Source organism: Danio aesculapii, chromosome 12 (assembly GCF_903798145.1).
Source record: "Danio aesculapii chromosome 12, fDanAes4.1, whole genome shotgun sequence".
In the NCBI taxonomy this organism is placed as follows: Eukaryota; Metazoa; Chordata; class Actinopteri; order Cypriniformes; family Danionidae; genus Danio; species Danio aesculapii.
Genome location: NC_079446.1, coordinates 20236612 through 20251984, shown reverse-complemented (window position 1 = coordinate 20251984; position 15373 = coordinate 20236612). Strand labels below are relative to the sequence as shown.

The following is a 15373-nucleotide window of genomic DNA, read 5'->3' as shown; positions in this document are numbered from 1 at the left end:
CCAAACTTGAAAAAGTTAATTTGTCTTTCTGACCTGGGTCGCCAATTTGTCCAGAAATTTTAAAATCTTTTCGCCACAGGGGACTGGAGTTTTGCATGTTTGCTAAATGTTGGGCGGATTTGACTGCTTGTTCGTTAGGTTGAATGACACTTTGCTCTGTGTTCCCTTCTTCCATTTGTTGCATCAAACTCAGTTTTTGTTTCAATACAGCTTTTAGTTCATCTAGCTCTCTTTGTAACTTTTCCTTTTCAGTGCTTTCGCTTTTGCATGCGGTTTCACTTTCAGTGGCTGTAGTCAATTCGATAATTTGATCTCTCAATATTAACAGTTCAGACATGCCACCATCTTCTAGCTCCGTGATGTTTTCAAGGTGTTGGAGAATTAGTGCAATTAGAAACATGCGAGATCTAGATACATCTTTCTCTGGGTCGGCCACTTTAAGGAATTCTCCGATTTTTAGAAGATTTTCTTTAGACAATGAATTAAGCATGGCCATGACTTCAGCTTGCATTCCTTCGAGCGCCTCTGTTTCCATTATAGCAATAAGAGTGGACCTTTTCACTGAGTAGCGGCTTACTTGAGAGTAACAGAACGTTTCAGTTTCACCTGATGATCTCTGAGGACTCAGGCCTGTGGCTCCTCCTCTCTTTCTTGCCTTTGCTGCAGGAACTCTTTCCACTCCACTGATGACCAGGGTTGTTTTAAGAGATGTACTGCATCAGAAGTTGTCTGCCAGGTGAATGACGGCCACCCTCTGAAGAGCAAATCCCAGCGGTGCCTCCAAAATGTTGTACCCCTGAAACAGGGGAGAGAATTATTAAGAAATATCAGACACACTCAACGATGTTTCTCCACTGCTGACTTTATGCGTAATCATATTGGTTCACAAATTCAAATAAACATCTTTCAAAACAGCATCATTGTCTTCTTAATGTTACACAATTTCCATAAATTGCTAAGTAGACTTTTAACAATGAACACTATTTTGTTATTTTCACATTTACAATCTTATAGAACACTTATAAAGTTTTATACATTTTATCATCAGCGGAAAAGCACTTATCCTTTTTAATCCAATACTTTAACATAAATAAACTAAAGCCTAATAATTTAAGCAACATATAATTAATCTTTTTAAACTATTATTTTAGCTGGATGTGCATCGTCTTTCCCTATTTGTTTGTCTATCAATGTTACAGAGTACATTACTTTTTCCAGCAATGCACACATAGAACATTAAATACCAGAATTAAACATAAATTGAAAATGTGCACGCTCATAATTTTACTTCAACGTGGCCTCGCGCTAATCACATTCAAAATGGAGCCCAAAGCTCACGCTCCTCCGAACCACACACTCTTATAAACATTCCCAACAGAATCCGGACAACATCACAATAACATACACTCTCAACGCTGTCAGAACATGAGCACATTACATTAAACTGATTAGGGACACACATACCTGAAACAGGGGAGAGAATTATTAAGAAATATCAGACACACTCAACGATGTTTCTCCACTGCTGACTTTATGCGTAATGGAGAAAAACCGCGAGTTCTCCCCCTAGTGTTCAGTCAAGGCATCACTAGTCAATCACCAAGCATCTCAGACTAAACATGTCGAGCACAGATCAGTATAAAACACAGATTTGCAGGTGTTGAATCACTCTCAAAGTTCAATAACTTTTATGGATTTCCCATTTCAGGTTTTGATCTAGTTTTTGATATGCAAATACATTTATATCTCAATCTGTCACATATCCTTAATCGAAATTTCAAATTAGTCACATCTTGGGTCTGCTGAGGGGTTTAGACACTTCCTTAGAAATAGTAAATGGAACGACAAGTCTTCATTTGTTGCTGTTTACTGTAGAGTTAACATAAAACTGATATTAAATAAACAAAATCAAAAACTTTGTCCACCAAACAGTCTGCAGGTAAGGTCTAAAGACCATGTGCTCCCAGCAGGCCCTTCTCCAGTCGGCCACACCCAGGCTTTTTAAGCTTCCTCTGGCCTGCAGGGGGTGCAATTTCCAAAATGAAAGAAATCAAGATTAACAACACAAACCTTTAAATAAAATAACAAATGGCTCCTACATAAGTGCTGTGCAAGTAAACCTCACCCAGACGCTAGAGGCCATGTTCCTTAGCCTCCTTGGGAGCAACCAACTCCCATGTGGAAAGCCGGTTTGATCCCAGCTCAGAGCCGGTTGGGTGGTGTAGGACCATCGGGTTTACATAAGAACAAAAAATGATATAGCTAGTGTGTTTGAGCATATGCATATTTGTTATTCCAATAGCTGACAGGTCATTTTTTCAATATTTTTAATATGTATGGGGCATATATGGTGTGAAATTCAAACTTGAACTTGTTTGCAATGTGAGCTTTTTATGTGATGGATGCAGGCATTTTTTTCTTGCATAAATGCTTAGTGTTCAAGATAATGCTGAATTAAATATTCTTTAATCTGTATGTGTAATGCAATTATTTAATTCAACCCACAGTTTAGATTAGATTAGATTAGATTCAAGTTTATTGTCATTACACATGTACAAGTACAAGGCAACGAAATGCAGTTTAAAGTGTTTTCAAATCGACCGCTACCTGACGTAGGAGAGCGGTCCCCCCGCCCACCAATATTGATTGAAAGGCGCGTCATCATATCCTCAGTTTGTTAATTCTCGTCCGCCATTTTCAGCGTGAGTCGAAGCAATGTCACTAAAGGAACACCTTAGCTCTATTTTTAGATGCAAGGCTCATTTGGCTCAACACAAGAGCAATATTCTCCACATTATCGCTTTAATCGGAATTATTGTTTGTATCTTTAGGTAGGTTTGCAAACATGTGTACTTCTCATTGAGTCTACCTTATACCTCAGCCGTTTGCATTTCTCGCGATCCCAGAAGCTCCCTGTGATCTTAACTAGCATGCGTTTTAGAATTCTAAACATAGGTTTCTATCAGGGTACACTCAAGTCGACGGCTGGGCGCCGTGGACCACTACAGAAACCTATGTTTAGAATTCAAAAATGCGTGGCGCGACGATTCGGGACACTTCATGTTTCTGCCGCGCTACAGAGAGTGTCTGGTGTGCCGTGTCGGGCCTCAGTCAAAGTTAATTCAGTGTGCGTGGTTATTAGTTTCTGTGTACAAGCTCGGCACTGGAAACTAGCACACAGTTGGCTGTAAAACTGGACAAAGACACAAATGATTTTGTACTCTCTGCTTGGTCTGTGTCCGAGTCGTACATGTACGACTGAATGGTGATTCTCTCTCTCCTTCTCCGTCTGCCTGTCAGACTGTTGCAAACGCAGAGCGGGTGAGCTCATGGCCCCGCCCCCTTGTTACGTTGGCGGGAAGCCAAAACTAATTTACATGTGAAGCAACACACCCCTAAATCAGCGAACTGTGGACACGCCCCCAACATGACACTTTTTAACACATTATAATAAAAAAATCGGAATTGTGTTTTGAACTGAACCTAAACTGGCACACTCAGAAGAACCATAATATTAATATTAAATCATAAAAAAGAGGTAAACTATGTTCCCTTTAAGTCTAACCAGCAGTGTAATAGCAGCAAGTGCAGGATACAGGTATAAGTTATAAAGTGCAGTTGGTAAAACTATGGTAATATAGAAAAATTATGGTAATATAAAAAACTATGGTAATATTTACAGATGGATGTACTATGAACACTATATACAGGTTGTATTAGCTATGAACAGAGATTTACAATAAATTAATATATGTACAGGTTGCTACTAGTAATCAGAAGTGTGCAGATAGATAAACATAATTAAAAATGTATATGTACAGTGGGTGTGTACATAATTACAAATGTCCATGTGCAGTGGGTATGTACAGTTCAAATAAGTGAATCAGTGCAATGTAGTGCAATGAATATGTGCAAATTTTAAATGTGCAAATGTTAAAAAGTGCAGTGATTGTGAGGAGTATAAGTTAGAGGAGTGTGGTGTATTGGGGGCAGAAAAGAGTCAGTGAGGGGCAGAGTTCAAAAGGGAGACAGCTCTGGGGAAAAAGCTGTTCCTCAGTCTGCTGGTTTTTGTCCGGGGGAGCCTGAAGCATCTGCCGGAAGGCAGGAAAGAAAACAGTCTGTGAGCAGGGTGAGAGGTGTCCCTAAGAATACTGCGTGCTCGATGCAGACAGTGTTTCCTCTGGATGTCCTCAGTGGCTGGCAGTGTGGTCCCTGTGATGTGTTGGGCAGTTTTCACCACTCGCTACAGTGCCTTACGCTCAGCAACAGAGCTTCCATACCAGACTGTGACGCATTTGGTCAGGATGCTTTCTATTGTGCAGCGGTAGAAGTCCACAGTTTGGAGGACTGTAGGATTTGTGTACCTCTGCATACCCTGTTTGCGCAGACAAGTCATGTCATCAGCGTATTCCTTATGTAGGGTGACAGGGCACATACAGTTGAAGTCAGAATTATTAGCCCCCTTTGAATTTTTATTTTCTTTTTTAAATATTTCTCAAATTATGTTTAACAGAGCAAAGAAATTTTCACAGTATGTCTGATAATATTTTTTCTTCTGGAGAAAGTCTTATTTGTTTTATTTCAGCTAGAATAAAAGCAGTTTTTAATTTTTTATGAACCATTTTAAGGTCAATATTATTAGCCCCTTTAAGCTAAGTGTCTACAGAACAAACCATCATTATACAATGACTTGCCTACCCTAACCTGCATAGCTAACCTAATTAACCTAGTTAAGCCTTTAAATGTCACTTTAAGCTGTATAAAAGTGTCTTGAAAAATATCTAGTCAAAAATTATTTACTGTCATCATGGTTATTAGAAAGGAGTTATTAAAACTATTACAATTAGGAATGTGTTGGAAAAAAAATCTCTCCGTTAAACAGAAATTGGGAAAAAAAAATAAACAGGGGGCTAATAATTCAGGGGAAAAATCCTTGCACTCTTCCAAAACTGCTCCACTGCGCACCTGAAAGCTCTTTTGAAGTGTTGTGTTTAACTAAAAGTTTAATATTTTCTTGAACTACAAGCTGGTGCAATTCCTCAGTTCCTCATCATACTAGCTTTCTGAAAAGGCAGAGCTCTCATTAAAAAACAGCAAAAAAATGTATGTCTCAGGATAAAAGGTGGATACCTTATTATGTTGCTACTGCAAAATTAGCCACCTTGAAATGGTACTTTTTAACTGTCGCATCTTGTGAATGAATAATACATTGCTATGTCAATGTATGCTTCATTCAGACGTTTTTCTGTCAGTTTTGCTTTTAATTAAATATTTAATTATAGCTCATGTTTAATTTTTACATTTTGTGGCTAATAGCCTTAATTAACAAAGATCATCCCAGCAGTTGGTATTGCATACTAAAGCCAAACAGGCTTATCGGCTGCTTGATTCATGGTTGTATAAGACTGAAGAGCTTCGCTCACTCCATCCTTCCATCAAGCTGCCGATAAGCCTGTCTGACTTTATTTTGTGATAACAACCACTTGCATGTACTTTATCCCTTACTTGAACAACAACAAAAAGGAGAAAACCTCTCACCACTCTTTAATGAATCTCTATCAACATTAATAGCCTCAGTTATGTGACATAAGCGCAAGCCTGCAGTTCGCAAAATGGCCTCAGGTGTCATTAATAACAGCTCAGTAACCTTTATAATCTCACAGACAAAGAAATACCTCGGAATAAACTGCATTGCTCCAAATTAACATTTTTGCTAAAGCACCCACTATTTATTCATTTTTCTTTTGCTAATCTCAGATTTATCAGAGGTTGCCACAGCGGAATGAACCGCCAACTGCTCCAGCATATGTTTTATGCAGTGGATGCCCTTCCTACCGCAACCCAATACAGGGAAACGCCCATATACTCTCACATTCACACACTACATACAATGTTGTTAACCAAATTCACTTATATCGCGCCAACTAAAACGGATAAATAAATAAACGGATTAAAATGGTCCCCTGATAAGCGGAGCAAACTGTTACAAACCAAACATAGGGAAGATTAATAAATCTAGACTACATAAACACACATACAGTATTAACATATGTATTTATGCAGCATAACTTTAAAGTTATATTATAATCTTAAATTTTTATCTTTCATATTATTCTACAACAAATATTTCTGCACTCAAGAAATGATTACTGCTGCTTGTTCAAACTATCTGTTTAAAATGAGCTGAAACAACACAAGTCTTGTAATTTCATTGGCCAATTTTGTTTTGTTTTATGTTCAGTCTACTTGAATTTGTAAATCATTAAGTTAACTTAAGCATTTTTGTTGGGACAACATGAAGGAATTCTGTTGGTCCAACCTGGTTAGGGGATTTGTAGTTCCAAGCATGCTTTGCACTGGATTGAATTAAGAGAGGAACATGTTGACAATAAAAGTAATCTTAGGTGTCTAACTCTAAAGTTAGTAGAAAGACATGCTAGAGTTTAATCTTTACTTTTTTTTTTTTTTGAAGATTCAGAAGAGTTTTATGTAATGCTTTGAGTTTTGAGATTACAACCTTGCAGAAGCACCGATGCTTTGGATGTTGGCAGTTTAGTTCAGAAAATTAGTTCTGAGATCAGTCTCAATCAAATGTAAAATGGCTCTTTTAATTCATTTAGGATAACTTCAAATAAAACAATAACGAGACTTCTAGATGTATGACACATGATATTATGAGACCTTTGAGTTTAAGTTAAATAAAAATACAAACGTAACTAAACTTTTATTTGATAAATTTGTGTTGGACCAACTCAGTTGCATTTAATTGTGTAGATTTTTTTTAGTTGGTGGTAAACGAATTATTGGAAATCCTGCCCTCAATTAAATTGAGTTTATCTAATGAGTTATTTTTTGAGTGTGATCCTCTGTAAAGGAAAAGTTCAGCTAAATATAAACTCACCCTCAAGTTTTTTTTAATTTGACTGTTTTGGAAAATGTTGCTAACTGGTACCAATTTGCTGCATCCCAATTAGTTTATTTTTATATTTCACTCAAAAATTACTGAGCGTACTTTTTTTGTGAAGTAAAAGTATATTTATATAGGTCTACTTAAAAGTGGGTAAGCTTTGGGCCATGATACTTTGATTTTAACGGACCATTTTGTTGCTTAGTTACGTGCCCTGTCAATCCTCTTGACACTTCCTCCACATTTCTTTTGTAATTAACTTTCTGCATTGGAGTTGAAGCAATTTAATCTGCCATTTGCGGTTCCTTCATGCAGATAAATCTCCTCAAGTGTTTGCATAATTGTGCATTCAAACGTTAATGACCAAATGCATCTTAATATAAGTTCACAATGTTGTCGCAGATAAAAAAAATTAACACGAACAACATAAGATTAATATTTTTCATCATGTTAGATATTAATAAGTAATCATCCCTTTACCTAAGTCTATCAGCTGCATGGCCGCCAAATTTGCCTTTTTTATCACTTTTCTACTGGAAACAGCAGTGGTAGTATTGGTGAAATTGGAATACTCATTCAAACGCAACAATTTTAAACACACAAATACTATTTAGGACTCATAGTATGTAAATTGGGATGCAGCAATTGACCACCACAGGGAAAAAAACTACAAAATTCAAAGAGTATCAGTGATCAAAAAAAATTGCCCCAAAAATGAGTAAGAAACACACCAGGTTTGGCCTAAACTGAGGGTAAGTAAATGTATAATTGTTCAATTTAGGGTGAACTATCTTTTTAACATGCCATGTGTTTGGTTTTGTAGAAATCGGAATATGTGCTGTTTGTGGGTTACGAAAATCAGGTTAATGCAATAAAATGGCTCTAATCATAAACCGGTGGATAAAAGAAAATGCTTGAGAATGTAAACCGGATCCATAAATCTGACTATAAAACAAAATAATACAAATTAAACATAGATTTAATTTTCATTTAATACCATAAATTGCTGTATTTCTGCAATGCACAGTCTCTCCTCACTAATATTTCACTGTCTCAGACTGTTCTAGGGTGGTGGGGTAAAAGAGGACAGTTATTTGGCCTAGATAAAGCTTCACGTCATTCTCTCAGCACAGATATCTGTACTCAAAACATAAATACCCCACTCTGTACTTCCTTACCATTTAGTGTTTTTTAAAATGAATAATCTTTAAAGAAACAACTTAAATTAAGTGAATTAAAAATGGCCTTGAGCAGTTCAGATCTGAAGGCAAAACTCCTCCCAGTCATTATTCTTCACTCAGCATATCTCATCAGCTATTTAAAACCACCAGTGACACATGCAGCAAGACAAAAATAGCCAGCACTTCAGAACTAGAAACTTTCCCGAGCCACAAGGGTGCCATGGTGGAGGTATCAACCACCAAGAAAACAAAAAATAATGCTTTTAAAAAGGATTCCCCCAAAATGGAGGACTCATAACCCTGAGAAAAATGTAAATATTGTGCTTGAGTGACTTTGTATTCTTGCTTCAAAACAAAATCATTCTCTTGTTTCAACTGACTCAAAGACACTTTAAAAATGGCAGCAGTTTTGGATCAATTTATGGAATTTCACTCAGTTCATGGGACTAACGTTCAACTGGACCCTTCGAGGACTCGGGCCACCAGAGTAGAAAGTTTTGCAAATGGCGTCTGCTTCAGTAAAGACCCTTTAAGCCCAGGAGAGATTTTCCTAGTGGAGATTGAAGAGAAAGAACTAGGCTGGTGCGGTCATTTGAGGATCGGACTGACTGCCCATGACCCTCGAACGCTGGACACTGTGCCAGAATACTCTCTGCCTGATCTGGTGGAAAAGGGAGACAGCTGGGTGTTCGCAATCACAAGAAATCACAATAAAGTCACTGAGGATGAAGGAGCAGAAGTAGAACAGCCAAATGAGGGTAATGACACCAGCAGCAAACCTAAAACCTTTTTCACAGACACTCACTTGTATATAGAAAACATGGGAATACCTAGAGATAAACTAGTGGGACGCAGTCGACCAGGGAGGTTCAGTCACATTCTGGACGATCTGTACAAAACCAACGCTCTACCGCCAACTGCCCGCCGTAGTCGGATAGGGGTTGTCTATGTGCCAAAGGGACAAGGTTGTGCCGACATGCATATTATCATCAACGGTGAAGACATGGGAGCCTCTGCTAAAAGGATTCCCATTAATAAGCCATTATATGCAGTTGTGGATGTATTTGCAGCTACCAAATGTGTTCGGATTGTTCAGGTGGAATATGGCTGTGAGTTTGATTTTGCTAGTATGATAATATGGCTCATGTTGTGACCGATTGTAATGATTTCTCTCATCTGGGTCTGTGTTTCAGTTACCTCGTTGCAGACGCTCTGCCGACAGACAATCCAGAAACACATCGTTCACAGGATGGCTTTGGATTGGTTGGAACTTCCGGAGTTACTTAAACATTATTGTAAATATGAGTGAGCAAGACATATTAGCCCTTGTGGATAATTATAGACACTTTATTTTTTGCTTACATGTTGGCTGTGTTATTGCAAGTAGCTTAAATTTTGGTAAAAGGGGAATTCTTTTATTGAAATTGGATAGTTTACCCTGATTGGCGTTCAGAAATCTATTTTACAAAAAATAAATAAATAGTTATACTTGGGACCTTCAGGAGAAAAATATCCAAATGTTGTTAAGAAGGCTTTCATTAAATAAAAAAAATCTGTAATTTTTAGGCACATTTTTTCAAAGTTTGGCCTCTGCTTTTGAAAATAGCTATCCAAATATATTTAAAGTATGCAATTATAATTATCTGGGTGTTTGTACAGATATCAGAGTTTGTTTTGTATTCTGAAAAATTTGTATGTGTGTGAGTTTTTCTTTTCAATGTGACACTAAAAGCAGCAAAATTAATGATGTTTCTGAATCTTAACATACGTTTTCATTATTTAAAAAACTGTTATGTATGATTTTCAGGACATTTTAGGATAAGGATTAAAGTCCTCAATATTAGTGCATTTTTGGATGTTATCATGGCTCTTTCTGGTCATTTCTGGACACACACATATCACATCAGTACCTTTTGAAAGGGTACTTGAAAAGTTACTACTGTTGACCTTTATACCCTTTTTGTGTTCAGTAAGCCATTACTGCATTTGTAAATATGTCAAATTTAATGTCAGCCTGACCCAAAATACAATAAATGACTGGGTCTATTAAAAACATTCACTTTTTTTCATTCATTTGTGACAGATTTTTTGTTGTACATTCTCAGAAATAAAGGTACACGAGCTGTCACTGGGGTGGTACATTTTCAAAATGTACACGTTTGTACTTAAAGGTTACATATTGGTACCTCAAAAGTATATTTTAGTACCTAAAAAATTTAAAAGGAACACTTTTGTACTTTTTAGGTACCAATATGTACAATTGAGATATTTATATGGACCTTTTAGGTTCAAATTTGTTCGTTTTGAAAAGGTACCACCCCGATCACAGCTCGTGTACTTTTTCTTCTTTTTTTATTTTTTCTTCTTTTGTTCTTATTCAACCAAAATGGAATCATCTGAACAATCTAATAAATATTCTTCAAGCTCAGAGAACAGACAGTGTTCATGACATTAAGTATTTCTTTTTTGAACGCTTCCACAATATTACCAGTTTAAAAATAGGCTTTTAAATGACTACACATTATTTTGCATTTAATGAAAAATAATAAAAGCACACAAATAAATAAAACAATAAATAATCATTCAAATGAGAAAAGTGCTCAAATATGTCTAATTATTGCATAGTATCATAAAATTAAACATTATAATTAAAACAGGTTACTGAACAAAATGTTTTACATTGATTTTCTAGCTGGGAAAGTTACATTTCAAGGTCACTTTCAACTGAGAAGGATCCAAGTGTGACCCCTAAACAACAATGACAAAATTATTCATTGGATTTACACATTTTTTTAAGGTAAGTGGTTGTAAACAATTTATATAAGCTGAATTTAAACAAACAAATAAAATAGTAATGTAATGTTCAACTCAATTTATTTGTTTAAATTCAGCTTATGAATAAATATAAATTGTATGCAACAATTTGCAATGAACCATTATTTTCAGTGAAGGGTGAAGTTATTAGGCCTCCTTTACTTTAGTGGGGTGACAGCTTTATGTGTATATTTAGCCTACATGGTAGTGAAGGCCTGGCATTAAAACCAGTGACTGTGATGTCAGGCCTGAAGATCCTCTTCCAGCTCAACCCCCTGAGACAGTAAAATCTGTTTACTACGTTTCAGTGTACATATCACATCAGTACCTTTTGAAAGGGTACTTGAAAAGGTACTACTGGTGACCTTTATACCTTTTTGTGTTCAGTGGGCCATTACTGTATTTGTAAAAATGTCAAATTAAATGTCAGCCTGACCCAAAATACTATAAAAGACTGGGGCTGTCTTCAGTCTCAGTCTCAGGTTTTTAAAACCAAGCATAACATTTAAATAAAAGTGATTTATGTATTTTTAATCAATTAAATAAATGTCTAAATAAATATATAAAGTACAATAAAAACTAGAAATATGTAATATAGAGACTCAATAGAGATCAGTTGTGGTCTTTAATTTGCACCCCACGGTATTTCATTAGTTTAAAAAAAGAAAGGTTACTCTTAAACGCTCAATGCAACATTAAATATTTCAATATGAAATTAATTTGACTTAAAAGCGTTTTAAATCTATATAAAATGTATTTAATTAATTATTTAAATTCCAAAAGCTCTCGGTACATGGATCTGATATTATTGAATTGATTAGCTGAGCTGCACTGACACCTACTGGTCCTTCAAGGAAAACTTGATGAGTAGTTTTGTAAGGGTCACGTGACCGGAAGATTATATCGTCCTTTAGTTTCCAGCTTGTGTTCACACCCGTTCTACGCACAAAAACATTGTTTCACTGTGATCCTTTATCAAACAATGTCTTTTTGTTCTTTTTTCGGGAAAGAGTTTTATAAAGATCACTTCAAACCTGGTAAGGAGTATTTTTTGTATTATTAACTCTACCTGCTCCTTTACCCCTAAGAAAGAGTATGATGTAAGTGTTTATAACTGTGTAAGTTATAACTAGAAATTTGCCTGCTAATAATGATTTAGTACATTTTGTGATTATTTAAAAATAGTTTGTATTACAAAGTGCTCATAAAAAAATAGCATACACATATTTATGTATATGTAACATATAAAGCATGATATTCCTCTGCAGGTATATATGCTTGTTCCCAATGTGGACATCCGCTGTTTTCAAGTAGATCCAAATATGAGCATTCCTCCCCCTGGCCTGCCTTCACAGAGACCATCCGAGAGGACAGTGTGACAAAAATGATGGAGACTTTAACAGCCTACAAGGTCAGGCTCAGATTTATAAAAGTAGATAATATTTAGAAACATCAGGGGAAATAAAAACATTTACTTATAAATCCTCATAAATGGGATTACATCATCCTTAACTAAATAAGCTAAATCATTATAATTTTAAAATAATAGTGTTGTTACAAACTGAATTAGGGGTGAGTGATATGATCACAATATGATATTCATATTAATCAATATGAATATCAATATCACTGTTCCTTTAAAGTTTAAAGCCAGATTTCTGCTTCTGAGCACAAGTTGTAGAAGCCAGACTGTTAATTGTTAATCTAAAGTACACAATTTTCAGTATAAATAGTAAAGGAATGACAAAACCGTATAAATATAGTTAAGAACTGGTTCTTATAGAATTAGATAGTAGTGACAAAGGCAAAAGAAATGCCCCAAATGTGTGATCGGAGTGTCAGTATCAGAAAGGTAAGAACTGTTATTGCTTTGATTTTTCTTCAAAGAAAACATTATAATCATAACAAACATTTCCAAGTAAAACATTCTTATAAGCTCAAGCTTGATCTTCTGCATGTATGAATTGAGTACTTAGATAATTACAAATATTTCTGGGCAAAATATAATCACGATTAATCGCATCCAAAATAAAAGTTTGTTTTGACATAATATGTGTGTGTTTACTGTGTACATTCATTATGTACAGTTGAACTCAGAATTATTAGCCCCTCTTTGATTTTAAATATTTTCCAAATGATGTTTAACAGAGCGAGGAAATTTTCACAGCATGTCTAATAATATTTTTTCTTCTGGAGAAAGTCTTATTTGTTTTATTTCAGCTAGAATAAAAGCAGTTTTTAATCTTTTAAAAACCATTTTAAAGTTAAAATTATTAGCCCCTTTAAACTATATAAGCTGCCTAGTTAACCTAATTAACTTAGTTAAGCTTTTAAATGTCACTTTAAGCTTTATAGAAGTGTCTTGAAAAATATCTAGTCAAATATTATTTACTGTCATCATGGCAAATATAAAATAAATCAGTTATTAGAAATGAGTTATTAAACCTATTATGTTTAAAGATGTGTTGAAAAAAATCTCTCCATTAAACGAAAATTGGAAAAAAAATAAACAGGGGGGCTAATAATTCAGGGGGTGTAATAATTCTGACTTCAACTGTATATATATATATATATATATATATATATATATATATATATATATATATATATATATATATATATATATATATGCATGCATGCATGCATATATTTGGTAAATTATCATTTATATTTAGATATAAAACATATGTGTGTGATACAAATTATATACAAATTTAAATATCTGTGTACCAAAATAGTTTTTAGTTTTGTTTCTTTGTATGTGTGTATATCACATATGCATAATAAATATATATATAACACACAGACATATATTATGTCAAAACAAACTTTTTATTTTGGATACGATTAATCTTTGCCCATCACTACATAATATAGATAATATATTTTTATTCTTACTTGAATTAAATGATTTAAGGTACAGAAAATAAATGAGTTTTTCTGTGGTATTCACATAATAACATTTTTTTCAAAATTGCTACATGTTTATATATGTGCACATACATACAGGTTCTGTGTGGGAAGTGTGGTAATGGCCTTGGCCACGAGTTCCTGAATGATGGGCCGGAGGAGGGCTTATCACGCTTTTGAATATTCAGTCACTCGCTTAAGTTTGTCCCGAAAGGTAAGTCAACAGCGATAAAATATCATTAATGGCTTTATTATACAGAAGTAACCACTTGCATTTATCATCAACATTTTTCCCCAATAGATAAGGTTGATAAACACTAAGCGAGGAGACTGACAAGGCTGCTGTTGCGCACACTGGCACTGGATGTTCAGCTCATGAAGTGGTCACGGAAAAGCCCTGGAAAGAGGGTCCTGTTCACAGATGTTTTATGACCATCCAAGATGCCAGGAAGACAAAAAAAATCTATTTTTTTTACTAGTCTATAAGCTAATTATGAACATTAAGAAATGAATGAATGAAATTACCAGTAATAAAACCTGCCTGGAATATTGCTGAGTTAATCTTCATTATCATTATTTTTATTATTATTATTATTATTATTATTATTATGAACAATACTTTTAACATTAAAACAGCATGTTGTTGTTAATTTGATTTTAAAATTATTTTTAATGTTTGTTCAGCTGAATTGATCATCCATAGTCTTATTTGTTTGTCAAAGAATCCTGCATTAATGCTTTTTTGTTGTGTCTGCACCATGAAGTCATTGCAATTTATGTTAGGCTGTTGTTGAATTCAAAATACCTTTTAAGTTTTATTTCCACTATTAAAGAATCAATTGAAACAGTTTTCTTTGCTGCCTGTCTTTTAAATGTAAATGCGTGACCTTTAAACCTTTAAATCGAAAGACCCACCCGCCCACTTACAAAGTCCAGAATTTGACCCATAAATTAGCTAATTTATCTCATTTTTGACTTTGCCATTAAAAATTGTGAAAATTATAGATAGAAGAAGGCTTTTAAAATTTATTTTAAATTAATTTTTTATTTAGTTTTTAATTATTCTAGCATTCAATATCTGACTGAGTAAAGTTGAAAGAGCTGGCCAGTTTTTTATTTACCCATAGGCTACAGTTTTTATTTTAAAACTAGTTTTTTTTTTTTCAGATTTTTTTTTAATGATGATGACACCACATTTGTATGTAAAAATTAGTATTTTTAAATACTTAAACATTTTTAAATGCTGATCTCATAACAAGATTTATAAAACTGGATTAATTTGCAGTTTAAACGCACATTTGTAAATAAACCCTAAAATAGTATAGTGAGCACTTCGACAAAATTGTAGGAATTATTTTTGATGCATCAAAAAAAAGTGATTATCACCATCCCACAAACTAATCCAGCAAAGATTAGTTCTTTAAATGTCACTAAAATACATAATTGATTAGAAAATTAAGCGAATAACTGCAAAAAAGGTCCACTTTTTCAGAATAAAGAACCAACTCTTTGGTTACGAGGCTGAATCCAGCTTCTTATTCGCAGCTTCTTATTGACGCTA

At 34.6% G+C, this 15373-nt stretch overlaps 2 protein-coding genes across 3 annotated transcripts; both read left to right on the top strand.

Annotated features, from left to right (window-relative positions):
* Positions 1-8256: 8256 nt before the first annotated feature.
* neurl2 (neuralized E3 ubiquitin protein ligase 2) lies at positions 8257-10143 on the top strand. Its single transcript, XM_056469406.1, has 2 exons — positions 8257-9197; positions 9282-10143. The coding sequence occupies exons 1-2, from the start codon at positions 8486-8488 to the stop codon at positions 9395-9397; spliced, it is 828 nt and encodes a 275-aa protein (XP_056325381.1). The 5' UTR covers positions 8257-8485; the 3' UTR covers positions 9398-10143.
* Positions 10144-11796: 1653 nt separating this feature from the next.
* msrb1b (methionine sulfoxide reductase B1b) lies at positions 11797-14657 on the top strand. Of its 2 annotated transcripts, XM_056469652.1 has the most exons (4): positions 11798-11939; positions 12171-12313; positions 13912-14026; positions 14114-14657. In XM_056469652.1, exons 1-4 carry the CDS (start codon positions 11885-11887, stop codon positions 14131-14133), a joined length of 333 nt encoding a protein of 110 aa, XP_056325627.1. In that variant the 5' UTR covers positions 11798-11884; the 3' UTR covers positions 14134-14657. The 2 variants fall into 2 exon arrangements, with proteins under 2 accessions (XP_056325626.1, XP_056325627.1); XM_056469651.1 differs by lacking the exon at positions 14114-14657 and having other exon boundaries at positions 11797-11939; positions 13912-14055.
* The last annotated feature ends 716 nt before the right edge of the window (positions 14658-15373 follow it).